This window comes from Dendropsophus ebraccatus, chromosome 1 (genome assembly GCF_027789765.1).
Source record: "Dendropsophus ebraccatus isolate aDenEbr1 chromosome 1, aDenEbr1.pat, whole genome shotgun sequence".
NCBI classification, from domain to species: domain Eukaryota; kingdom Metazoa; phylum Chordata; class Amphibia; order Anura; family Hylidae; genus Dendropsophus; species Dendropsophus ebraccatus.
In genome coordinates, this window is record NC_091454.1 from 25669362 (window position 1) to 25697242 (window position 27881).

The 27881-nt window shown below is 45.1% G+C and overlaps 1 protein-coding gene across 1 annotated transcript; it reads right to left on the minus strand.

Moving 5' to 3' along the window:
* CCDC69 (coiled-coil domain containing 69) lies at positions 1 to 27881 on the minus strand. The gene is made up of 9 exons (XM_069953782.1): positions 27692 to 27881; positions 14020 to 14065; positions 13602 to 13738; positions 10387 to 10474; positions 8666 to 8706; positions 7207 to 7308; positions 1881 to 2000; positions 1599 to 1696; positions 1 to 454 (listed from the first exon to the last, which is right to left on the minus strand). Exons 1-9 carry the CDS (start codon positions 27743 to 27745, stop codon positions 280 to 282), a joined length of 861 nt encoding a protein of 286 aa, XP_069809883.1. The 5' UTR covers positions 27746 to 27881; the 3' UTR covers positions 1 to 279.

Consider the following 27881-nt stretch of genomic DNA (forward strand, 5'->3'; position numbering starts at 1 on the left):
TAGAAATATAGCAAGTTTAATGTGCATTGTGTTCTCCATCCTTGGATCAGTGACAGTGTAAGAAGAGGGCCAATTTAGCGTAGCGGAGGGGGTGATGCGTTAGTTCGGTCATGGACACCAATGACAAGAACTGGGTTTATTGGTTTAATAATTAAAAGTAATAAATAAAATCGGACGTCTGGTTCTGCCTGGATCCGAACTCCGATCCAGACACTTCAGCTCTTCAGTATAAAACAAAACGCTTAAACAGTTTGTCCATCATTTTAAATGGTCCTTGGTCTAAGTTACCAAAACGGCCACGTCCTGCGAGGATATGGACAGAGAGAATGGCTGGGAGCCGTCTCCGCTGACTGTCCGGTACACATGCTGCTCTTTATCATGCTGAAGCTGCTCCCGGAGCTGAACTTCCTTCTCTAGGGCGGCTTTGGTGCTCAGCAGCTCCTCCGTCAAACACCTGCAACACAGTAGAGGCCACAGTACTCATTTAAATGCTCAGTTTAGTGCCGCCCCTTCTTTGCAATCACCTTACTTCTAGGCAGCAGTGGTCCAGTGATGTCTCATGCAAGTGAACAGGAGCAACGATACAGTACACAACTACTAATAGTATGATGATTGCCAAGAGGCTGCAGCACCTCCACGAGAGCCATGACCCTCTTGAACAGCCAATCAGTGGGGTCCTGGGAGTCGCACCACATTGATGACTCCTTTATTACACTCTATAGTCAGATTTCGTTCTGTGGTCCTTAAAGGGGTAGTGTGATAGAGTATACTTACAGAATCACTGTCGACCCCGGCCGCCATCTTGGGACAATCACGTAATCTTCAGGAGGCCGGCCTGACTGCTCCGGCCCTCCCTCATGCCAGCCCCCTTCCACCGCTTCATCAGCTGCTCAGCCGCGATTGGCTGAGCTCTGTTATTCTCAGCCAATCGTGGCTGAGCAGCTGATGACAGGCTGGAGGGGGACTGGTATGAGGAAGGGCTGGAGCAGTCAGGCTGGCTGCCTGAAGATTACGTGATTGTCCCAAGATGGCGGCCAGGGTCGACAGTGATTCCATAAGTATACTGTATCACAATTCTGAGTCCACGGCTGGGGGGGGGGGGGCATGGGGAAGGGGGCCATTCACTTAAATAACACACATTGCAATGTTGTATAACTTTGTAATGTGTGTTATTTAGTGAAAAAATTTATTACATAGCACTACCCCTTTAGGCTGGGTTCACACTATGTATATTTGAGGCTGTATTTGGTCCTCATGTCAGGTCCTCATAGCAACCAAAACCAGGAGTGGATTGAAAACACAGAAAGGCTCTGTCCACATAATGTTGTAATTGAGTGGATGGCCGCCATATAACGGTAAATAACTTCCATTATTTCTATACAACAGCCGTTGTTTTAAAATAACAGCACATATTTGCCATTAAATGACGGCCATCCACTCAATTACAACATTATGTGAACAGATCCTTTCTGTGTTTTCAATCCACTCCTGGTTTTGGTTGCTATACAGCCTCAAACATACAGCCTCAAATATACGTAGTGTGAACATAGCCTTAATATGCAAAAATTCAACAAAGGAAAGCTGACATGTTAGCTCACATAGCAATGGCGGAGTGCTTCTGTGTCTGCTCCTGAAGAGCTTCATTCTCCTGCTGCAGCATCTTCACTTTCTCCTCCAGTGTAAGGATTCTCTCCATCTGAAGAACACAAAGAAATGAGATAGATAGAGAGAGAATGAGATAGATAGATATGAGAGAGAGAGAGATATGAGAGAGAGACAGACAGACAGACAGACCAACCTAGAGAGAAATGTTGTATTGCTGGCATATAGAAAAAAATATATAGATATGAGATAGAAGATCCCATATATCATATCCTTACCATGACTTGCTGGTTCAGTATCTTCTTCTCTTTCTCCTTGATCAGGTTATTCTTCATCTCGACCACAAAGTATAAGCTGTGCAGCTCTTGTTCCCAGAACTCTCCAGGACTCCCATAATCCTTAGTAAATACCAAAAAGGTGATATCATAAGAAAACAAAGCAGAAGCATTGGCCTCAATGACTGGAATACGTATATTATAAATAGCACAATGTGATGGAATGTTAATGACAAGCTAGTTCTTGTATAACTGTACAGATAGCCGGCAGTCATGGAACTGGCTGGTAGAAAAGAAAGTGAGGCACCACTTTATGTCAATAAACTAGTCCTAAACAGTCCTATACTGTGCAGTCCGCTATCCATGTGCAATCTTCTATCATTGTGTTCTTTTTAGATTTCGTACTTTCTTTTAGATTACTTACTTAAAGTGACTCTGTACCCACAATCTGACCCCCCAAACCGCTTGTACCTTCGGATAGCTGCTTTTAATCCAAGATCTGTCCTGGGGTCCTTCGGCAGGTGATGCAGTTATTGTCCTAAAAAACTACTTTTAAACTTGCAGGCAGCCCTGTGTCAAGTTGGCGTGGCCTAAAGTGTCCTAGGATTGCACCGCCTCTTTGTCCCATCTGCCCGCCCTCTTCATTATTAGGAATGCCCTGGGCAGGATTTTTCCTATTCATCACCTGTCTGAACACTGTACATGTGCCGAATTGTTAAAGCGTAACTGTCATGTTTTTTTTTTATTGCAGAAATCAGTAGTATAAGCGATTTTAAGAAACTCTGTAATAGGTTTCATCAGCCAAAAAAGCCTCCTTCTGTACTCAAGAAGCAATCTCCCAGCCTCCCCCTCTGACTTCTTATCTGTGCATTATCAGGCAAACACGTCTTCATTACAGAGAAGCCAGTGAAGACGGGCTCTGCTCTCTCCATTGTAAGCCTATGAAGGGGGGAGGGGCTGAGGGAGATGAGGGAGCAGGAAGAGGTGACATGAAGGTCAGCTGTTTGTAGACTCTCTGGGCACCTAAAACACAGGATTCTGGGGTCAGAAAGGTCAGTGCTTATCTATGAACTTACTGAGAGAAGATTGCAGGGTGTTGTGCTGTGCAGGACTGCTCCGTGCTCAGTCACTCCTAACAGCCCCTCCCCTCTCCATAGCCACATAATGGAGACAGAAATCCTGCTTCATTTGATGTGAGGGGGGAGGCTGGGAGATTGCTTTTTCACTACAGAAGGAAACTCTCTTAGTACATAAAACCTATTACAGAGTTTCTTAAAATCGCTTGTACTATTGATATTTAATATTTTCAGAAAAATGACCCTGAAATGACAGTTACGCTTTAAGTTACATGTGCAGTGTTCAGACAAGTGATGAATAGGAAAAATACTGCCCAGGGCATTCCTGATGATGAGGAGGGTGGGGAAGAGGGACGGAGAGGCGGTGCAATCCTAGGACACTTTAGGCCACGCCAACTTGACACAGGGCTGCAAGTTTAAAAGTTGTTTTTTAGGGCAATAACTGCATCACCTGCCGAACGGACCCCAGGACAGATCTTGGATTAAAAGCAGCTATCTGACTGTACAAGCTGTTTGGGGGGGGGGGGGGGTCAGATTGTGGGTACAGAGTCACTTTAAAGGGGATGTTCCAACTTTACATTCGCGCCATTCATGGCTATGGGACACTGTACGCAGTCATCTTCAGCAGTCCCATAGACAATAAATAAAGTGGCAGTGCACTTGGTGCATTCTCTCCCAGCTTAGTGTTGTGTAACTAAGACCGCTGCATAACGTAAGTCTATGAGGCGTCTCCCTCACACAGACACCGAACGGGGAGAAGAAGAGCTTAGTGCATAAACTACTTCTTCTCCTGGCTCATTCTTCTGATCTGTCCCAACATTCAGAACCAGACCCTTAAAAACTTTTGTGAAAAGTTCTTACTCATCACAGAAACAATTTAAATGAATAAACTGACTACCGGCCTTCACCCCTAGAGGGCGCATACAAGTCTACTGTTTTATTATTGAGTTCAATGTATTGACAGTATGCAGTAAGCCCCCTCTAGTGGTGGCAGCCAGAAACGTATGTACTTACTTTCCTCTGGGGGTCACTGCAGTATATTAATATACTAAATCCATTTCATCACTATATAATAGAGCTTTTATATAAAAATATTTGTAACTATTGCTGTTAGACATCATAGGTGGTAACCACATACAGTGTCCTAACAAATGGGGAGGAGAGGGTTACTCAATCACAGCTCTTCTCTGCTATTGTTAGTGCAGACTCTTGTTTTAGGTCTCCCCTCCTCTAACCTTTAACCTGTGTGACATCTCTGCTCCTGTCAGTGCTGCCGCACAGACCTCCATATACTGTTGGGCATTGGAGCTGAGGTTTTGCAGAGCAGGCATAAGCAGCCAATGTTAAAGTGGGAAGGGGGGGGTCTCTGGGCCCCCCCTGATTTATGAGCCCAGTTGTAGCAGTGACAACTTGCAACTGCTAAAGCTAATGGTGCGTTTACACAGAGCGATTTTCGCAATAACGATCGCATTTTAGCAATAATCAGCTTGTGTACACACATCGAACAATCAAGCGACGAGCGAAAAATCGTTCTTTCATCATGTTCTCAAATAGTAGTTTGTCGTTCGCTAAAAATTCGCAGATCGCTTCGTGTTTCAAAGATTCAACCTATGTGTGAGATGGGCTTAAGCGATCTTAAAAACGATCGCAATAACGATTAGTCTAACGATTTATTCGTCTAAACGCTGATCGTTCTAAAAACCAAATCGTTGTTTCAAAATCGTTAAACGATCCATTGGGCGACCATTAGTCACTAATAGAGGCATGGAAAACTTGATTATAGATAACTGGGCACAGGCTCTTGGCATCAACATGCACGTCTTTCCCCAGCATTAGGCCAGTTACAGAACGCGTAATTCCCCCGGTAACCCATATGACTCTCATTGCCGCTGCTAGCAAAAGCAATCCAACATGGCCGCCTGCCGTGCAGTAGCTCAGCGACAAAACATATATAGAGAGCAAACATCATGTAAAGTGACAAGCAACTATTTGCAAAGGATACAATCCCTACAGGGGAGATTATACAATCCACCACCCTTACAACCTAACACATTGGGAAACACTGAACATCACAACCTTAACAAAACTAAGCGGATTTCACTGTGCAAACACAGAAGACCGAACAAAGAGCCATTACATACGGCAGAAAACACAAAGAGGGGAAAATGTAAACTCTTCATTGTTAAACTTTTGAACTGCTACCGACAAAGATCTGAAACAACGAACCGGCCCTTTAAGCCGGGGATAGCGGGAGGCCAGGAATGTACAACACACCTAAGTGCGGACAGATTATCAAAGGCGACGGATTAGTGCATTGTGCACCAGGAGAACTACAAGATGAACATTAATGAGTAACACTCTGCAGGGGGAAAACATTAGGGTTGATGTGGATTAGATGGTGCACGTACACCATTAAAATTAAAAAATTATACAAACTAGCTAACTGTTATAAAGAGGACCTGCCGCCCTCCTGCTATTTCTATAATAGCAAATACTTGAAAAAAAACAAAACTGTATGCTTCCTATGTTATTCCTGGAAATGTATGAATTATCTGACTACAGTGCTTGACCGGAGTTTGCAGGCGTACCCCCTTAAAGGGGTTATCCACTTTCTTCCAGAAACAGCACCCTGTCCCCAGTTTGGGTGTGGCTCAGTTTCAGTGGAGTGAATGGAGGTGAATTACATGTAATACCACCCACAACTTTAGGACAGGGGGGGGGGGGGGGGGCTGTGTTGGCAAGAAAGTAGCTGTAGTTTTTCTTATACTGGATAACCCCTTTAAAAGCAAAAAACAAAATCCCCTATTCACAGGATAGAGCATAACGTAGCTGATTGGTGGGGGGCAGACTGCTGGGACAACCAGTGATTCCTAGAATGGAAGACCAATCACCTGATTACCACTAACCCATGCATAGGGGATAACTTCCGATCTCAGATGTGAGTAATGGTACTACTACTGTACCCAGTGCTGGCAGCATTGATGGAACCGGATTATTAAATGCGTTATCCATCTTTAAAAATGATATTATCCAAAACACAGCCCTGTCATCAGCTGCTCAGCCGCGATTGGCTGAGCACAGTTATGCTCAGCCAATCGCGGCTGAGCAGCTGATGATGCGGCAGAGGGGGGCCGGCACGAGGGACGGTCGGAGCGGTTCGGCCGGCCTCCCGAAGATGACATCTTTGTCACAAGATGGCGGGCGGGGGTCGACACGAATCAGGTGAGTATAGAGCACTACACTTACGGGTCTAGTGTGGGTGGGGGGGGGGGAACACGGGGAAGGGGGCCATTCACTAACATAACTTACATTACAAAGTTGTATAACTTTGTAATGTGTGTTATTTAGTGAATAATTGTTTAGCGCTGCACTAGCCCTTTAAGCAAGGGCTGCAACGACATCGGTAACAATGTCCTTGCAGCCCTTGATAAACGATTATCAGGCCGTGTAATAGGCCCAGTAAACGAGCGCCGATCTAGCAGATCGGCGCTCATTTATAGGTATTATCGGGCCCCCATCGGCCCGTGTAATACCACCCTCAGTCAGTTTATGTTTGGAAGCATGCCCGTCGAACAGAACACCAGGGCTTGCAGCTGTAATTCATTTTAGCCCGCCGCAGTTGTCCCCTACCCTCACAGTCCGTTGCAGAGCAGCAGCCTGCAGGACATGAGGACTGTCACCTGCTGCCAACCCTGATGTTCCCTTTGGTGGCCAGCACGTAAATGTGCAGGCAAGGCATCAAAAGGCCCATCGCCTGCCACCATCCCGTTGTCCCCTGCTGCCAGATGTAGAGCTGCACATAGTCTGCCGCCATACCATATGCTGTCTCTGCTGTGCTGTACGAGTATACTGTAGTGAGCTCCCCCTGGTGGCCGGAAGCCACCATACTGTACAAACTGTCTTATTTTCGAGGAAACACGGTGTGTACATATACTGTATATAATATATATATATATATATATATATATATATATATATATATATATATATAATTACACACATACACACACAGCCCTTGCTGCATGATAGTTGAGCCATGTAATAGGCTCAGTAAGCGAGTGCAAATGGAGCAGATTGGCACTGGCTTATCCCGAATATTGGGTTGGGAATCAGTCCGTGTAATAGAAGCCTAAGACGAGAGCCTGAATGAAGAGGTCAGTTACGTCCCTTTTTAGCCTTTTTTTTTTAGCAGCCTTTTTTTTTTTTTAAAGATGGATAATCCCTTTAACCAAAAGTAACTCCACTTTATTTACCTTGATATGCCTCTCATAATTTTGCTTCAAGGCCGATTGCTCACTTTGCTGAAGTCTTTGTAGGAAGGATTCAAGCTGGCTTTTTAGTTCAGTGATTGTTTCCTAAAAAAAAAAAAAAAATTTTTTAAATATATCAGATCTATTGAGCATTTTAACAGTGTTGAGAAAATGAGCGAGCTAAAGGTTCAAAGGGATGGGTGCCATATTTTTGCATCTACGCCACCAATATCATAGACGTGGGGTGCCAACACCTAGCACCCCGCAAAGTGAAAAGCTATGTTTGCATATTAAAAATAGCCGTTAATTCTCATATAGCACAATTTATTGCCTGTCATTTTACAGCCATTAAATTAGGATAATTTTTTTGGGGGGGGTAATTTACAGTTGACTAAAACAGCTGGTTTGCAAACTGTGTAATAGTTAAAAAAGAACCAAACAAACAATAAAAAACTAAAACTATTTAGTTGGCAAAAGAACAGTTGAAATTTGTACTGCTTGTATTTTTTATTTTATTTTTTTTTAATTATGGAAAACAGGGCTCAAAATACGGACCAAAAAAACCCAAACAGAGCCAGAGGGAGATGGATCAACTCAGGTCATACTCACTTCTGGCAAGGAGCAGGACTAAATTTCAAATGGTTGGGATTTGGGTGTTCAGACTGATCAGGAGAATAGGCTGGGAGCAGTCTATGTTTAAAGGGGTTCTCCGATTTAAGCTTACTTGTATGAGATCGCAGGGGGCACAGCAGTCATCTTTTTGGCCTCTGCATAGAGAATGAATGGACCTGTGGGTCACGCACCAACCCATTTATAGCAAAGAGTTGGACGCCGATCTAGAGATCCACGGGGGGCATGGAGGTTGGACTCCCACAATCTCATACTTGCTTTTAATCGAAGGACCCCTTTAAAAGCATTCTCTCTCAGCTCATTGCCACGTGATTGAGATGGCTGCACAATGTTTATGGGACTGTCTCAATCTTATGAGCACAGATCAGGGAGAGAAGAGCGTGACCTGCTTAATCGGAATTGGAACATTTAGACCCGACCGGTCAAATCTCACTATGAAAAGTACACTTTAAGGCCGCATTTACACGTTCCGTGTACTGCACGGAACACAGACGTGGAAGGCCTGTAACGACTCCCCCCCCACCCCCCACCCCCGGTCAGCATCTGTGATAAGATACTGGGAGCGGGGGAACTGTACAGATATGTGCCACGCTGTAATGACAGCACTGCGGCTGCTTCATTACAGCGCAGCTCATACCTGTACAGTTCCCCCCTCCCAGCATCTTATCACAGATGCAGCCCGGACGGGGGGGGGGACACGGACCGTGTGAATGCGGCCTAAGACATTCACACACCCAAAGGTGTCACCTTCCCCTGTGAAACATTTATAGTATATCCTGCGGATACGCCATTAATATCTACGATGAAAATATCCCTGTATTTTTATACTTACTGTCAGTAAAGCCTTTTCTTCTTCAAAGCTTTTCTGCAGCTCTAAAAAGAGACAAAGTATTGTTATTCCTATTCAGACTGAAATATAAAACCCAACACCACACCTACATAATACAGAAAAACTATAGCAGCTACTAAATATGAAGAGAAGAGAGACTTTAAAGAGACAGAGACTATGTGACACCCAAAGCCTCTCCAGGGACTTGGGCAACTGGACCTGTCTACATACGCCGTCCATATCTCCTGTCATTTCATACAAGTGATACATGAAATTGTAGTGGCCCTTTAAATTTCATAAATCAACCTAGGTCTGGAGTGGGTAGTGAGTCGTCTTATGGAGACCTAAGTTGGAAGCGGAAGGCTTTTAGAACAGGCAATCCTCTCTGGGTAAAAAAAAAAAAAAAAAAAACTTTATTTATTGAATTTTTTATTATTTTTTTTTTGGGGGGGGGGGTAGGGGAACATGGGGGGTGTTGGCAATGTGACTAAAAACAGCAATTCTGGCAAGTTGTTTTTTTTTTTTAGGTACACAAGAAAGAAATTTTTATACTATTTTTTTTGTCAGTAAGATTCACACTACGTTTTTGCACTCTGTTTTTCATACGTTTTTCCATCAAGTTACATCATTAAAAAAAAAGGATCAAAATGCATCCTTTTTTTAATGTACACAAAAATTTGGTACGTTTTTGTGTACGTTAAAAAAACGGATGCGTTTTGATCCTCTTTACATAATGGAAGTCAATGGAAAAATGGATTAAAACAGATGCACACAAATGCAAAAATGTTTTTGCAAAAACGTATGAAAAAAAAAAACGGATTGCAAAAACGTAGTATGAACCTAGCCTAACATTGTAACAGTGAAAGGGATGTCACTGTACTGCAATGAGTTATAGACACCATCATTGGTAAATGTCCCATGGTGAAAATTCCACAGGAATAATGCACCCACCACTCCCACTAGTGTCATAAAATATACAGTACAGTGCATACGACTGAGGGGGAGACTGCTACCACCTTGTAGACCTGCTGTCCACCTTCCCATTGTCTGACTGTCACCTGCAGCTAAGAGGAAAGGGTGAAAGTGACTGTCAGCAGCTACAGAGATTAATGACACCTAATAATATGTACAGACAAACAAAGGGTCTTTTAGGTGTTTGTACTCTTGTTGCGACATTAAGTTGTTGTGATTAGACGTATCCGGCATGTTGGATTTCTCCTCTGCACCCTTGGCCAACAGCAATCTTAGGTATATTGAAACGTTAAAGGGGTACTCAAGAGAATAAAAAAATATTTTTAAATCAACTGGTGTCAGAAAGTTATACAGATTTGTATTTAAAAGTCTCAAGTCCTCCAGTACTTATGAGCTGCTGACCTGCAGGAAGTGAAGGATTATCAGAATGACATGTTGCTGTCTGCTGCCACCTCTGTCCATGTCAGGAAGTGTCCAGAGAAGGAGAGGTTTTCTATAGGGATTTGCTGCTGCTCTGGACACTTCCCGACTTGGACAGAGGTGGCAGCAGAGAGCACTGTGTAAATCTAGAAGGAATACACCACTTCCTGCAGGACATACAGTAGCTGATAAGTACTGGAAGATTTGAGATTTTGAAATAGAAGTAAATTACAAATCTGTATAACTTTCTCACACCAGTTGATTTTAAAAAAGAAAAATATTTTTTGAAGTACCCCTAAATAACCTCTAAATAATCCAGCATTTAGTCTTACCGGCAATCTTCGCATCCATCTCAGCTGACATTTCTGAGGCCTTTTCTGAAAGACGTCGCTCTGTTTCCACATCTGCATCTTTCTTAGCCTGGAGGGAAGAGATTGGAGATATGTTGGCACTAAATCCCATTGTAAAAGCAAAGCATTCTGTGTAGACTATGTAAACTACAATTCCCTATGAAGTTAAAAAAATAAATACATTTTAAAAAAAAATTATATATAAATTTATTATAAATTATAATCAGTAGCGTAATTTGGTGGGGGCAGAGGGGGCGGACGCTCCCGGGCCCACACAGGCAGGGGGCCCACTGAAGCTATTGCTTTTGCAGACAGACTTAACAAATGTCTATTGGCTGTAGATAGCCCTGGCCAGCAACCAGTGTTCCTGGGGGGCCCAAATGGCTACCGAATGTTGTTTCTGACCATTTAGCTGTATGCGCTTGTATGATAGGAGAACATACAGTTGAATGCAGCAGGGTGATTGACAAGGTGAGGAGAGCATTGGCTCTCCACCCTGCCAATGAATGTTGTGACCACAAGAGGCTGTTCCCTCCCTTAGAGCTGAGGGATATGGGTGATGTCACTCGTGTGCTCACAGAGCAGGGGGGAATTGACATCAGAAGACTAAAGTACTGCAACCGCACAGCAGGTAAGTATGGCTTTTTTCCCCTTAGTTATAAAGGAGGAGACCTATCGGGGTGGGTGGGGCTAACTCCTGGGAAGGATGTCATCTATGGGGGATGGGGGATGGAATGTGCTGGCTAACTGAAAAGGGGGTAACTAATCTGGAGGTGTAGTCTACTCACAGTGATGGGGGTGTCTAACAACCAGGAGTATTACCAGGGAGATTACTGCTGTGGAAGGGGGTGGCTGCATGGAGAATACATACCAGGGGGATTAACTACATGAGATGGTGCTGGAGGGGATGCCTACATGAAGGATACTACCTTTTTGGGGGGGAGTGGGGGGGATTGCTTGTACAGAGAGGTCTAAATACTAGATAGATGCACAGAGGGGAGTATAATTTCTATATGAGGGCAGAGAGGGCTCTAACTACTACTACAAAGAAACAGAGGGAAACAATAACTGTATTGGGGCACAGAAGGCCTAACTGCTATATGGGTGCACAGAGAAGCTGAACTTCAATATGAAGGTACAGAGGGGCCTAATTACTATATGGGGGTGCACAGGGAGGGTCTATCTATGGAGGAACAAGGGAGGATAATCTACTAAATTAGGGTATAGATAGTGGCCTTTTTACTATATGAGAGCATAGAGGAACCCTGCAAACTATATGAGGGCTAAAATTGGGTCTTAATACTACATGGAGGCATAAATTGGCTGCTCTCATATACCCTGTACACCATTACTATCATGGCTGATTTCTCCTATATATTTAATGTATTGTCATGTATTGTTTTTATGAATTAGTAAAGTCATTATTCCATTTAGATATGTTGCAGTAGTCTGGCTTTTTTGTATATCGGTTATTTAGTATAGGTGCCTTAGACTGCATGGGACTATTTATTGTTATTACCCAGCATTTGTACTATACATTTACTCTATTGGTACTGCGGGTATAGCCTTCAGGTGTCACTGACCATCAGCTATGGTGCAGTCCTCATGCTGCCCAATAGATATAAGACAGATAGATATGAGATAAAGAGATAGAAGAATGGATGGATGGCTAATTAGAAGACAGAAACAGCACCATAGCTTCCTCTGTGTTGTTTGTGGTATAACAACTTGGTTCCATTCTCTTTTAGTGGAACTGAGCTGCACTGCCACATCCAAGCTTTAGAGGAGAGTAGCGCTGTTTCTGGAAAAAGGCAGCTATGTTTTTCAATGCTGGATAACCCCTGTAATTTTTACATGGTTATATATGTGAAATGTAGAAAGTTTTTTCCACTGTTCTCAGTCCCTGTTCACTATGAATAATGAAGTAGAAAATACCCTTTATTATTCGGAAAGCATTGTCATCTACAGAGGTTCCCTATAGATAACATAATTGGTTGGGGGCCCACTGAGACTCCCTCGCCCCCCCTAGGCTGAACCCCTAGCTACGCCCCTGATTATAATATATATATATATATATATAATGTCGGCACGTACCGCCCTGGTGTATGCCAGAAGGACTTAGTTGGTGCATGGGGGCTTATGGACATGTTTATTATATATGCTAAAAGCCTTCTTGGCAAACACGACAAATGAACTTAAAGGGGAATTCCAGTCTTAAAAAGTTATCCCCTATCCACAGTATCCATGAGATAGGATGTTCTAACAGCAATCTCCACTATGAAGACCCTAGAATGCGCTACCGCTCCATCCATTCTCTATTAGACCTGCCAGAGATAGACTAATGCAGCTTTCGGCTATCTTACTCGGCTCTTTAGAGAATGAATGGAGTGGCGGTGATCATGCTGGGCCCACCACTCAGTCTTTAAAGGGAACTTGTCACCAAGACAATGCTATCTTATCTATCACCATCATGTTATAGAGCAGGAAGAGCTGAGCAGATTGATATATAACTTTGTGGGAAAAGATTCTGTATAACTTGTGCCATGTTGAATGAAGTCCCTGATCATTCTGTGATAAGGAGTCCAGTGGGCGGTGCCACTAAATAGACTGGACTCTTTAGCATGGAAACATCAGAGATTTCAATCAATAAATTACAAGTTACACTGAATCTTTTCCCATAGAGATATATATCACTCTGCTCAGCTCCTTCTGTTCTATAACATGATGCCGATAGATTAGGTAGCATTTTCACGGTAACAGGTTCCCTTTAAGGTCCCTATTCTTACGTTTGTGCGGGGTGTGTCCATGGTTAAGACATAACTTTCCAAGATGGGAATAACCATTTAAAGCATAGGCCATCAATTTCTGATCGGTGGGTTGCTGGGAAGTCTTTATATTGAGCGGTAGACTTGCTTGTGTTCCGCTATAGGACTGACATAAAACTGCTAAGTGTCCATCAGTCCTATGGAATAACACCATGCAAGCTTATGTGGCCAGATCATCTATCTCAAGACAACTCTTTTGTATATACCTTGTTAAAGTATATAGACGCCATAGGGGACTTCCGTCTGTAGGTAGTTTCTACTACTAGTCAGACTGGAGCCCAATCCCCCAACAACAAAGCATCTCCCTGTTGTACCTGGAATGTATTACACAGACCCCTATTCATATAGCCGGACCCCCAGTGCTCAGCTAACCTGTTCCTTCAGCTCACGTTCCAGCTCCTCCACCTTGAGGCTGTTGGCCTTTTCCAGGGCGACCTTCTCCTCCTGGAATCTCTGAAGAAGGTTCTTGATTTCTTGCTCATTGTCCTTGATCTTTTGGGTCCCATTATCTACATATTAGGTCAAGAGGAATTCAACAAACTACTTCTCTATAGACGTATAACACTATCCAACCAGGAGAAACCATGGGACAACAACGTAAAGGAACCAAGGGTCAACTATACGCTGGTAACACATGCTAGATGACCACTGGCTTTGAACAGTGGCCGATCATTATGATCACATGTGGTTATAGCTGCTAAATATATGTAGGAAGGGGTTAAATAAAAGTTTTGAGTTTCTTTTTCATCTCTTGTTACCTGCACAACAAAACAATACAAAGGACTCTCACCATTTACGTCATTTAACTCCTGCTCGTTCTTTCTCTTGTGACGTCTCTGAAAGGAGAAAGAAAGAGGATTCGTTTACAAGATGCATGGCATGTAATATGGAAAATAAGTATTTTTTATATATATATATATATATATATATATATATATATATATATATATATATATATATATATATATATACACACACACACACACACACTGGATTAAGCCGAGTATTAGTCGTCAGACAACCAATCACAAACATAAATGGATGTGCACGTTTTCCTAAATATTCCATTTTGATAAAAAAAAATTCATGAAGACGCATAAGGTGCCAAGTGGAATTTTTTACAATATCCTTTACAAAAAAAAAATATATGTGTATAATACTGAATAATTTCTGTTTTATACATTTTTTAAAAAAAAAGTGTGAAAAAGTCCCTAAGCCTGGCATTAAATGGTTACACGTGTTTCACGGAATATCAGATTAAATGCACTTCCCTAAGTAATTGGAACAGACATATGAGCTGACACTCTTTCAGTATAGCGCTGATCTCATTCCTGTACCAGACCACGGTGATGACGTCGCCCCCCCCATCCCCCCCCAGGATGCAGAACTACCACATCCTGTATATTCAGAGTTCATCGAGTACCGGGCTGAAGGGAGGAGATTCATTATTGTAGGGTGAACAACACACACACACACCTACACCTGTACTGAGCGGCCACCAACCCCGAGTGTTGCGCAGGTTCCCATTTCTCGTATACAAAAGTAATGTCCACAAGGAAGATGGGTGGAGTAGTCCAAGGCAATTCTCTACTAAGGAGGGCTAACTGTGCTGATGCTACTTGGGAAGAACTGTACTCATGGTTGTGGACACTACAGTTTCCTAGTGCAGGGAGTAAGATCAGGACGATTGTGCAGCACCGACTCTGGACAAAGTCATGAAGAACTATTCCCTCCTCTGGTTGGACAATTCTCCCGATAATTTCCTATGTCTTCTCTGTTCTATGTCTGCCAAACAGCGCTATACAAGTGTATAGTTTTGGACGTACATATTTACTTCTGTTGACTGGCAGCAGTAAGGGGTAATACAGCCCCCTCTGCTGCTACCAACATTTGTATTGGGAACTGCAGGGCTGTCTAAGCTCTGCAGTTCCCTTATCATCTGCTCTGTTCTAGCACTACCACACAGCCGGGTCCCAGTCCCTCTGTGTACTGTATATTCTTTATATCCATATACTTTATTAAAGCCGGTCTATTCCAGAGCACCGACTTGGCATGAAGTACTGAAGGGTGGCCTACCTTCCCCCAATTTGATAATACCCATCCCCTATGTGACTCGGCTCTAATAGAATCAATGGCGTCACAGAGGGGAGATCGTCACACTGGGGCCCTAGTTCTTCATGCCTGTGCTCGTGAATAGACTGGCACCGTGCGCAGGAACCGGGTGGCAGTTCAAGAAAGGGACCATGCCACTCGCATCCCTGTGTTGGCGCCGATCTGTTTATGTAAAAAACACAAAGCAAAAAAAAAATAAATTATGGCCAGTCTCTGGAGTACCCCTTTAACAAGCAAAATGAGAAATTGTACATGTAAGACTCATTATACCCAGACACAGACCTAGGCATATAGAGATTTCTCAGCCACCTGACAACCTTATACTGACATGGGCACCGGGACACTGCAGAAGTGTGGTGTAGAGGTTTATCTTATGTATAACAATGTAATGTTTGAAACAAATCATAAAAGCACAAACGGAGATGCGGAAAGTCCTGGTGTGACTACTTCCTGTTATTCCCTATTTTGGCTGCTACAGATGTGGGAGTGATGGGAATGGGCTTCATAGTACTAGTTTTATATTACGGTTAGAGGCAGACACTGTAGGACACTGAGGAAGTCATAGTGTAACCTTAGCAGGAACAGTATAACCTGACATACATTCTTCATTCTCACACCCTACGCAAACAGTACTGGCAGGGACTATAGAAACACCTTGATAGCTTCTGAACAACAGACTGACTATAGAGTAGATACACCAGGACCCATAGCCACATATAGCTGCCCATACTGAACCTGAACCTACAAAGCACTGAGCAGTGGGATTGTTCATGCGGAAAGTAACTCATCCCGCAGAGTGTCCCAACATGTTCCAAGTTCCAAATTCCAAAGTTTGAGGGGTAGTAACCCTGCGATGCCAACTAGGTTAAAAGACACTGCACTAAGGCACTGCCATTCAGCATATGCTGTTTAGAGAATCTATTAGATGTAATTTAAAGGTGTTTTCCATTGTAAACTTACTGAAAACCTATCCTCCAAATATGTCATCAATATAAAATGAATGAGGTGACAATCCCCCCACCAATCAGTTGTTTACCAGAGCCGTGGCCCCCACGTACACAGAGAACAGAAACAGGAGACAGCTCCGTACATAGTTTAGTGGTTATACTATGCAACTGCAGCTCAGCTTCTATTCACTACAATAGGAGCCGAGCATGGTCACTATACAATGTGCTGAGACACTATCTGCTTTTATGACAGTGCCATAGCAGGTCATTTTACTAGGAATTAAATAAATTATTAAATTACCTATATTAAAAAGAATATGAGCCATTTACTTTTTACATGCCTTTGCTGTCTGCCAATGGACTATAATCTTAGAGGGAATTTGTCATCATTTTCACACTGCCCGAACCACTAGGGTAGTAGCTTCTCTCGGCCGAACCAGACACGATTGATAGATCTCTCCCTGTATGTGTATTGGGAGACTGGGCACCACCCCCATGACTTGTGGTCATGAAAGTGATGACAGATTCCAAGGGTTCAGCTCATACATGGTTCCTCCAGTAGTGGCGCTCAATGCAGTGGTCACATGATGTATGATCTGTGCCACCGTCAATATTTAAAGGGCAACTCCATCTTTATGGAAAGAATTCTTACAGTTTTGACAGGGCTGTAAAACAGGCTGCAACTTTGGTGTCTGCCTTTGGGAGTAAAGTCTTAAGATCTCCTTACAAGAAATCTAACCTTGACAGAGTTTATGCAATGGTCACGAGTTTTTTCCTACTTTAAGAAACAATGATATTACATGATAGTCATCTGGCAATTTTACTGCAATTCTCAGATCTCAATTCTCTATGCTAAATAGATCTGTCCAGATCACTGATTCTGTTTCCTGTATATCCAATTACCACACTGTAAAGCTCATTGGAAATATTTAAAGGGATATTCCCATGTCAACACTTGGAGAGGTCACATGATTCACAAGACATGGAGCATATGGTATAATTACAGATGTGCACTCAGCACCACAATAAAAGTTATACGAGTCTGTCATCAATTTGTACCATACGCTGTCTTCAATTAAACAGTGAGAATAAAATACAACGCCTAAAAGAGTGTGAAAGAGACTGGGTGACACCCTGCAGACGTCTGCAAGAATATGTGAGGTGTTTGCAGAAGTGGACCTAGAAGATATGCCACATTACATACGAGCCAAAATGACTGTCAGGCAAATGAATGTGTGTGTAAGAGGGTGCAGAATTGTAATACCGCACACAACCTGAGGTCAGGAGTGGCGCTGTTTTTGCCTAGAAAGTAGCTGCGCTTTTTCTAATCTTAGATAATCCCTTTAAATCCTAGTGGTGGGACCCACATTCAGGGTATATATGGAGGAGCAAGGGACCGCCATTCGCCTCACAAGTCCCAGAAATGGATCCCTACTTATCCAATACATTTGATATGTCTCTGGAATTGGGATATTTTTGGGTCAAAAAAGCTACACAAATCCTACAGCTTAGTGTCCAACAGACCCTGCCAAAGTCACCCTGCCAAAGACAAAGATACCCTGCCAAAGACAAAGATACCCCGCCAAAGACACCCGACAAAGACAAAGATACCCCGACAAAGACAAAGATACCCTGACAAAGACACCCTGCATCACCTTCTATGATTCTTCTCCTGTATTTGATAAGAGACGGTACTGCATGGGAATAATATAAGAGATGATGTCTTCTGGCCCGAGGCTTCTTTAACAATAGATCACAGAGGGAAAAATATTTGACCAATTTCCAATATAATGCACTAATTCTATCTGACAAACCTCATAGAAACACAAGGAATTTCAGCGGAGCCGCAGGACATGAAATATTGCATACACTTGGTAAATGTTTAGCATCCAGCATACATGATAAGGAGCCCAGAGAATCCCTTCTCCTCTTCATGTGATGGGGCGATATACGGGTGTCTCTCGCGGATGACATCCATTCACCTTCACCCCAGCAGAGCTCGGTCACGTTTGATAGAGGAGATATATCCGTCATGTGGGTTCCAGATGGAAAACAGGAAAGCGAAGAGGGGAAAAAAAAGCTAGATTGATGACAGATAATATACAAGTAATGTGCGAACAGGGGCGAGTCAGGCCTGTGCGCGGGTGAGAGATTATAGCTGTCCTCTGCGGGTGACTCACTACTGTGATGGCCGCCATCATCATTCACTAGTCAGAGAATCGCAGATCCTTCCATTTATACAAACCAACGCCTACATTCTCAGACCCCATAAACTGAGAGATTATCTGCCAGCTCCTTGGATACTTTTATTCCTGCTGTGAGGAGTGCAGTACTGCAGTACCGGCCGGTCTCATACGCCATGTGAACATGGCCTAATAGTGCATGTTGAAAGACAACAATCACAATGTTGGCTGATCGTGGTCTTTCAACATGACGAAAGATCCCGCTCATGCCAGCGACTGTCTGCTGCGCATGGCGGCCTGACCAATCTAAGGGCCCTATTCCACCGGACGATTATCGTTCAGATTATCGTTAAATCGTTCGAATCTAAACGATAATCGTTCGGTTGAAATGCAGTTAACGATTAACGACCGAACGAGAAATCGTTGATCGCTTTATAAGACCTGGACCTATTTTTATCGTTGCTCGTTCGCAAAACGTTTCCAAATCGTTCGCATTGAATAAGACATCGTTCGGTCGTTCGCAATAGATACGAACGCAATAGCGAATAAATAGCGAACAAAAACGATCGCAATTACGATCATAAATAACGATTATCGTTACATGGAAATGAGTGAACGTTTTCAGGTCTTTCGCAATAGCAATCGTTTGAGATCGTTAATCGTTAACGATTATGCAAACGATAATCGTCTGGTGGAATAGGGCCCTAAGGATTGTCCAGGCATCTCCTGCTGCTCCCCTCGGCCCCTCCCAACTCATAGGAAGGGCAAATTGTTGTGTGTAATATGGCCTTAAAAGGCACTCTGCACTGTGATGTTCCTCTGTTATTCCTCCTGGAAAGTTATAAATTAATTGGACCTTACTATTTCCCTCGTCGGCAGGGTGTCCCTGTTTATGTCAGCTCTGAATGGGTAGTATCTGACTTGGTACGGGCACACCCTATTGTCAAAATAAATGGGAAAACCCAGTTTATCAATGTATTTGTAATTTCCATTAGAAATGTTGGACAGTGGCAGAACTCTCCATTATAACCGGACTCGACAACTAACTGAAGAAACAGCAATGACCTAAAGCCCAAATCACCCGGCACCGCTATACAGACTCGAAGGATGCCAGCCGGCCCGCCACATTACTGCCTGCTGACAAAACATTCTTCCCGACCCCTTATTTATGTAAAAGGTGACGGAGGGAGGAACAAAACCAGCCGAAGGTTTATAAAGATTTTCCCATCTTTGTACTTTTGCCTATTGACCATGTTTTGCCTCCACACTGTTCTTCTCTAAGCAGCAGATACTCACACATGCTTGATACTCCCCAACACCATGATGAAGCTAAACCACATATATACCTGACATGATAGGATGCTACAGGCCTATACTGATGTGGCAGTGGTAGACAAACTAATTCAACATAAAAATCTGGACATTTAGGGCATAGCCTTTTTATTTACGGGGCGCAGAGTGAGGAATAATCCTATTTCTTATTTAGAGAGATCAGCCCGGGGCATATTCTTATTCAGGGTGCACAGTGTTTGGTATATACCTATTAAGGGGGCACATCTCTTTGCATATCCTTATTTAAGGTATTTAGGTGTACAACATTTTGCACATTCTTACTCAGAGGGACCAGCACAGGGTGTATTCTTATTCAGGGTGCACAGTGTGAGGCCTTGTTATTCTTGGGGACAGTATGGAGTATTTTTATTCAGGAGGCGCTATATGTGGCATTGTTATTTTCAGGAGGCGCAATGTGGGAATGTGCTACAAATCTGAGGAACAGAAGACGAGAGAAGAGTCACGACTGGGAGAAGTCTTTATAAAGGACTTGACTGGATAAAGGAGAAAAACAAGGACTCCAATCTGGGAAGATGCCCCCTATGGGTCACTGGATTGTTCAATCTGTCTCTCACTGATTAGTTGTGTAGTCACTTGTATTCTGTACAGACATTTGGTAGTGACTGTATCTAATTCAGCTTCACCAACTCACTTCAAGGACCTCAATGTGCGATTGCCAGTTGTCTCAGCCCTGCACCCTGGTAGCCCCTTCAGGACACTACAGACAGTGACATATGTCCAACAAGGTATCGACATTACTACTGTAGTTTAGAGCCATCGCTGACTGGTGGAGACCCAGGTGTGGGACCCTCACAGATCTTACCCGGAGACCCCAGACATTCCCATCCAGTATCTATGACTATCAGGCCCGTATATCAGAGCTGGAGGAATAACACATCTTTGTGTATAGGTTTTTGAATGTTTTCATTCTTCTCTGGATGGAAAATGCCTAATAGATCAGAGAGAGGAATAAATAAGAATCTGGGCCTGGCTCCTCACATTCCCCCTGCTCAGTGTCTCATGACAGGGACTCTGCTGGCAGCCATTTTACTGGAGGGTTGCACAGACCATCACTGTTATACATGGGTGGTGGGGCTTGGGCTGGCATTGCCAAACATAAATCATGAGTGCCCAGGCCATTGGATCCTTACTGATCAGCTTATGTCCTATCCTGCGGATAGAGGAGTTGGGTGTACCCCTCTCACATTGCTATATTGGTTTGTTGCCAAGGGACTAAAGTATTTATGTTGTAAATGTTTTAATTGTTTGGTGTCCGAGTTTAAAAGGGGGTTATCCAGGTTTAAAAAAAACAAATAAAAACATGGCCGCTTTCTTTCAGAAACAGCACCACTCTTGTCCTCAGCTTGGGTGTGGGTTTTGTGGCTCAGTTCCATTAAAGTGAATGAATGTGAACTGTAATACCACACACAACCTAAGGACAGGGGTGGTGCTGTTTCTGTAAGAAAGTAGCTGTGCTTTTTCTAATTCTGAATAACACTTTTAAGACCCTGACTGACTGCTAGATGGAGATGCGAGAAGTGTGTGTTAAGTCTTATAATGAAAATCTATATGACTCCTACAGACCAGTTTTCCCCAACGCCAATCCTCAAGGACCACCAACAGGTCGAGTTTTGAGGATTTTCTTAGCCACGGGTGTTATTTGCATGAGAAATCCTCAAAACATGACCTGGTAGTGGGCCTTGTGGACGGGAGTTTGGGAACACTGCTATAGAGCGAGGAGAGAAGTGCTCAGCCGTGTGCTTCTCTCCCCGCTCGTTCTAACACTCTGACCTTGACCAATCAAAGCTTTTAATGTCTCTAGGACATGACAAAAAATGTTTTAAAGTGACAGGTGTACTTTAATGAACAAGGATCTACACATACCCCAAGCTATACAGTCACAGTCCTCATTATACTGAATACAGTATGTTGGGTATACCGTATTCAGTAGTTATACCAAATAGGGCTGAGTATATTGTGTTTCACCAAGCATCACAATATTGAAAGCTGCATAATTCAAGCTGTCTGCAAATACAATTAGCGTTCCTTATATAGTGCCAACACATGCCACAGTACAGTACACAGTTTGTCATCACACAGACAGTCCTTATCACTAGGGATCATATGAAATCCAGGCAGGATGTGGGATAACAATGGTGAACGATGTGGCGACCATACAGATTACACTACTGTCCATGAGGTTGTCCTGACTCCTTTACAAAGAGACATTTATCTGCCAGATTTTTGAAGCCAAAGCCAGGAATGGATTTGAGAATAGGAGAAATCGTAATCTTTCCGTTATGACCTGTTCTCTGTTTATTGTCTGTTTCTGGCTTTGGCTTGAAAAAAAATCTGTCAGATAAATCTCTCTGTGAAAAGGCACCTTAAGAGAGATTGGGTACCTTGGAATTCAACAAGCCCAATCCTTTAGAAGTGTTTGAGAACAGCACCATTGAAAACACGTGCAAGCTCACCGACTGAGCGTGCATATGGAAGGGGGTCTCTAAAGAGTATGGACGCCCTAAGGCTCTGTTCACACAAAGGTGCAATACTGTCAATACACCCAGCAGCAATGACCCCGTCCTTATCAGCTGCTGCAGTAGGGGGGTCATATCCCCTCCCAGCACTCATCCTTACTGTTACAGGAGTGCCGAGAACCCTCCCCAAGCCTGGCTTTATACTTCGGACAGATCCCTAGAAGGAATGCGCTGGGAAACAGATCCGCGGCTCATGCCAACCCCATTTGTAATGTCAAAGAGTGTTTACGAGATTTGTGCTGTCTGGTAATAAAAAGGGAGCTGGGAGCGTCTGTGTATATCAGCTCCGTGCTCAGGATGGCACAGATTATAGAGCTGCAAATAGCAGGGCATTGTGTGGGCACAGAACCATGTACCCTTCAGTAACCACACCGGGCTCGATCAGGACTGGCCAAATTTGTCAGCCAGAGAGCCAATGACTCCACAAAACTCTCTGACGACAGCCAAGTTTTGGTTCTTTGAACTGGTATCTATGATGGTCCATTTATGCCATACACATCGCCAGGTAAAAGATATACACATGTTGTAGTGTGACATTGCAGTTTGATGTCAGTGTAGCCCTAGCCTTATTGTATATATAAAGATTGATGGCTGCTTTCCATCACTGGCACCCACTATACACAGTGAACAGAGCAGGAAGCAGACAGCGCCATACATTGTATAGTGGCAGTAATGCGTAACTACAGCTCAGCGATAATTGATTTAAATGAGAGCTGAGCTGCAGTAACCCAACATGGCCACTACACATTGAATGGAGCTGTAGAGCACATCCTTTGTTTCACAGATAAGCAGGGACATATTATACAGTAGCATTTGCTGCCATAACATATCAATTATACTGAGCTACCTATATGAGGTGATTAAAGGAAAGGATGAATTACTTGTGCGCTCCACCCGTTTAGCAGTCACATTTATGACTCCTTTTAGGTTTCTATTACACACAGAAATTTCTACAATTATTTCCATAGATTTGTGCCAAGTTTATTCTTTAAGCTCCATTACAATGAATGCAACAGATGGAGAAATATCTGCCAGTGTGAATCTGCGCCTAAAGTTGAATAAACGCAGAGTAGATACAGTGTATTTCTTCTATATGGGATCAGCAATATTTCTAAGGACAAATCATCAGCAGGTTCTAAATCAGGAACCATTGGTGACAATGTAATGGATTCAGTTGTGGAATATAATCTGCCAGGGGGTAGTAGCGGAAAGTGTGTGGGCGTAGCAGGCATAGCAGAGCCGGTGGGGTCTGTGTGTGTATATATATGTGTGAGAATGTGAGGAGCAGCGCAGGTCAAATCTGCAATGACTGAGTCTCCTAAAACAGCCAATGCACATTCCTGCCCATCAACGCGGCCCTGACACCAGATGCATGGAGTAAGGGTCACTGGGAGCCAGCTGTTAGGAAGGGCAAGCCAGCAATAGCAGGTTGGCATCAAAGCCCCTCAGGCAACCCCTCCTCTGTGTGCCCGGTCCTGTCATCAGCCAGCAAGGACCATGGATCTAGAACTGGGGAGAAAAGAGATGCAGATTCTACAAGACTACATGTTTACATGGCATCAGCACTTGGGCAGAGCCCCCTCACCGGCTGCCGTATGGTGGTAACACAGCAGTAATAGATACTGGGTCACTAGTGGCAGGAGCACACTACATAACATCATGCTCCTGCCCCAATGACCTCATCACTGGCTACACTACAACAGATGCCCCCGTGACAGAGTGCACCTGCAACAGAGGCCCCTGTAACAGGATACACATTCAACTCAAGACCCTATCGGGGGTGCAAGAGATTCCCATACAAAGGGGCAAATCTGCAAGAGAAAGCCACACAAAAGGGAGCACATGCAATAGATGCCTCAAGAGAAGGCAAATCTAGGAGATGCACCTGTAAGGGTGAAAGCCTGACAGATGCCAGTAAAAGGGGACAAATGGAACAGAGGTCCCCTATAAGAGGGTGCAAATGCAATAGGTGTCTCCATAAGAAGGTGCAATTGCAATAAGCATCCCCAAAGGAGGATGCAATGCAATCAATGCCCCTCCATAAGAGGGTGCTAATGCAACAGACGGTCCCCCCCCCCCCCCCATAAGAGGGTCCAAATGCAAGAATCAACCTAAAAAAAAAAAAAAAGTGTTCCTGCAACAGATGCTCCATAACAGAGTGCAAAAGTGACAGGTGCCCCCAATTTTGGTACCACCAAATAATAATACACCTGGAGCATCTAGTGAAGGCTACAGGATAAAGCCACATGCCACCTTCTGCTTACCAATACATAAACACTGTGAGTACTTCAAAAGGGGCACCGTGTGAGGGTGGCAAATCATCCAAGTAAACCTCCTGCAAGGCTCTGTCCCCTAGAAACAAACCTTGTGGCACAAACAGATCCCGGAGATCATACAGACCGGGGCATAAAAGAAACAGTATACCTAGAAAGTTCTGCCAGAAGAGTGCTCACATAAGGGCATAGGGGCACCCCCATACCTGTGCTGCCCACATAAGGGCATAGGGGCACCCCCATACCTGTGCTGCCCACATAGGGGCACCCCCATACCTGTGCTGCCTACATAAGGGCAAAGGGGCACCCCCATACCTGTGCTGCCCACATAAGGGCAAAGGGGCATACCCATACCTGTGCTGCCCACATAAGGGCAAAGGGGCACCCCCATACCTGTGCTGCCCACATAAGGACATTGGGGCACTCCCTTAGATGTACTGCCCACATAAGAGCATACAAGTACCCCCATAACTGTGCTGCCCACATAAAAGCATGAGTGCCCCCATACCTGTGCCGCCCACATAAGAGCATCCGAGTACCCAATACCTGTGCTGCCCACATAAGAGCATCCGAGTACCCCATACCTGTGCTGCCCACATAAGGACATAGGGCACCCTCATACCTGCGCTCCCCCCTAAAGGGCACCCCCATACCTGTGCTGCCCACAAAGACATAAAGCACCCCCACACCTGGCTGCCCACATAAGGACATGGGGCACCCTCATTCCTGCGTTGCCCACATAAGGCCGTAGGGGCACCCTCATTCCTGCGCTGCCCACATAAGGGCATAGGAGCACCCCCATACCTGTGTTCCCCACATAAGAGCATAGGAGTACCCCCATACCTGTGCCCCCCCACATAAGGGCATAGGAGCACCCCCATACCTGTGCCCCCCACATAAGGGCATAGGAGCACCCCCATACCTGTGTTCCCCACATAAGGGCATAGGAGTACCCCCTTACCTGTGCCCCCCACATAAGGGCATAGGAGCACCCCCATACCTGTGTTCCTCACATAAGGGCATAGGAGTACCCCCTTACCTGTGCCCCCCACATAAGGACATAGGAGTACCCCCATACCTGTGCTCCCACATACGGGCATAGGAGTACCCCCATACCTGTGCTGCCCACATAAGGGTATAGGCGTACCCCCATACCTGTGCTCCCCACATAAGGGCACCCCCACACCTGTGCTCCCCACATAAGAGCATAGGAGTACCCCCATACCTGTGCCCCCTACCTTAGCGCATAGGAGAACCCCCATAACTGTGCCGCCCACATAAGGGCATGGGAGTACCCCCATACCTGTGCTGCCCACTTGGACACCTTTCCGCCTATTATATGATAAACTATGAAGTTACAGTATGACTGTGAACTCTTCCTTATAACAATGTGTTTAAGGTGGCCCCCATGTCTGCACTCATTTACACACTGTGTACAAAGAATTATCAAGGGCTTCTTTAAAAAAGTTCCAATGATGGTGATAACAACTATGGAGACCACAAACAATGCCATAATGTGACGGATACCAGGACTTGGGCTGACCAGGGCTTCTATGGACTACTGGGCGGACCAGGGCTTCTATGGACTACTGGGCGGACCAGGGCTTCTATGGACTACTGGGCGGACCAGGGCTTCTATGGACTACTGGGCGGACCAGGGCTTCTATGGACTACTGGGCGGACCAGGGCTTCTATGGACTACTGGGCGGACCAGGGCTTCTATGGACTACTGGGCGGACCAGGGCTTCTATGGACTACTGGGCGGACCAGGGCTTCTATGGACTACTGGGCGGACCAGGGCTTCTATGGACTACTGGGCGGACCAGGGCTTCTATGGACTACTGGGCGGACCAGGGCTTCTATGGACTACTGGGCGGACCAGGGCTTCTATGGACTACTGGGCGGACCAGGGCTTCTATGGACTACTGGGCGGACCAGGGCTTCTATGGACTACTGGGCGGACCAGGGCTTCTATGGACTACTGGGCGGACCAGGGCTTCTATGGACTACTGGGCGGACCAGGGCTTCTATGGACTACTGGGCGGACCAGGGCTTCTATGGACTACTGGGCGGACCAGGGCTTCTATGGACTACTGGGCGGACCAGGGCTTCTATGGACTACTGGGCGGACCAGGGCTTCTATGGACTACTGGGCGGACCAGGGCTTCTATGGACTACTGGGCGGACCAGGGCTTCTATGGACTACTGGGCGGACCAGGGCTTCTATGGACTACTGGGCGGACCAGGGCTTCTATGGACTACTGGGCGGACCAGGGCTTCTATGGACTACTGGGCGGACCAGGGCTTCTATGGACTACTGGGCTGACCAGGGCTTCTATGGACTATTGGGCGGACCAGGGCTTCTATGGACTATTGGGCTGACCAGGGCTTCTATGGACTATTGGGCTGACCAGGGCTTCTATGGACTATTGGGCTGACCAGGGCTTCTATGGACTACTGGGCTGACCAGGGCTTCTATGGACTACTGGGCTGACCAGGGCTTCTATGGACTACTGGGCTGACCAGGGCTTCTATGGACTATTGGGCGGACCAGGGCTTCTAAGGACTATTGGGCTGACCAGGGCTTCTATGGACTACTGGGCTGACCAGGGCTTCTATGGACTACTGGGCTGACCAGGGCTTCTATGGACTACTGGGCTGACCAGGGCTTCTATGGACTATTGGGCGGACCAGGGCTTCTATGGACTATTGGGCTGACCAGGGCTTCTATGGACTACTGGGCTGACCAGGGCTTCTATGGACTATTGGGCGGACCAGGGCTTCTATGGACTATTGGGCTCACCAGGGCTTCTATGGACTACTGGGCTGACCAGGGCTTCTATGGATGTGATGTCCCCGGGGGAGCAGCAGCCAGGGGTCACTGACCTGCCCCCTCACTCTGTGATGTCACTCCTCCTGCTTACTGACAGTTTCCCCCCAGTACACATGACCCCAACACTGCACTCTCTGCTGGGGAGACAAGGGTTAATGCGTGCTGGGGAGTTAACCCCTTCACCGCCAGGAAGTCAATGTCTGCCGAGAACTTCCTATCATTGCAGCCAATGCAGCGGCCGGTACCTTCTTCCTGGCTCCATGGTGGCAGCAGCAGCTCTTGCTGGCCTGGCAGCCCATGCCTGCCCCCAGGTCTTGCAGCCAGCAGGGTGGAGGTCACATCTTGCCCCTCTCCTTCTCTTCCTGTGGCCGCTCCGTCTCCTCCGCACTCACTAAACCTGCCGCCTGCTCCGCACAAACTTCAGGCGATACAAAA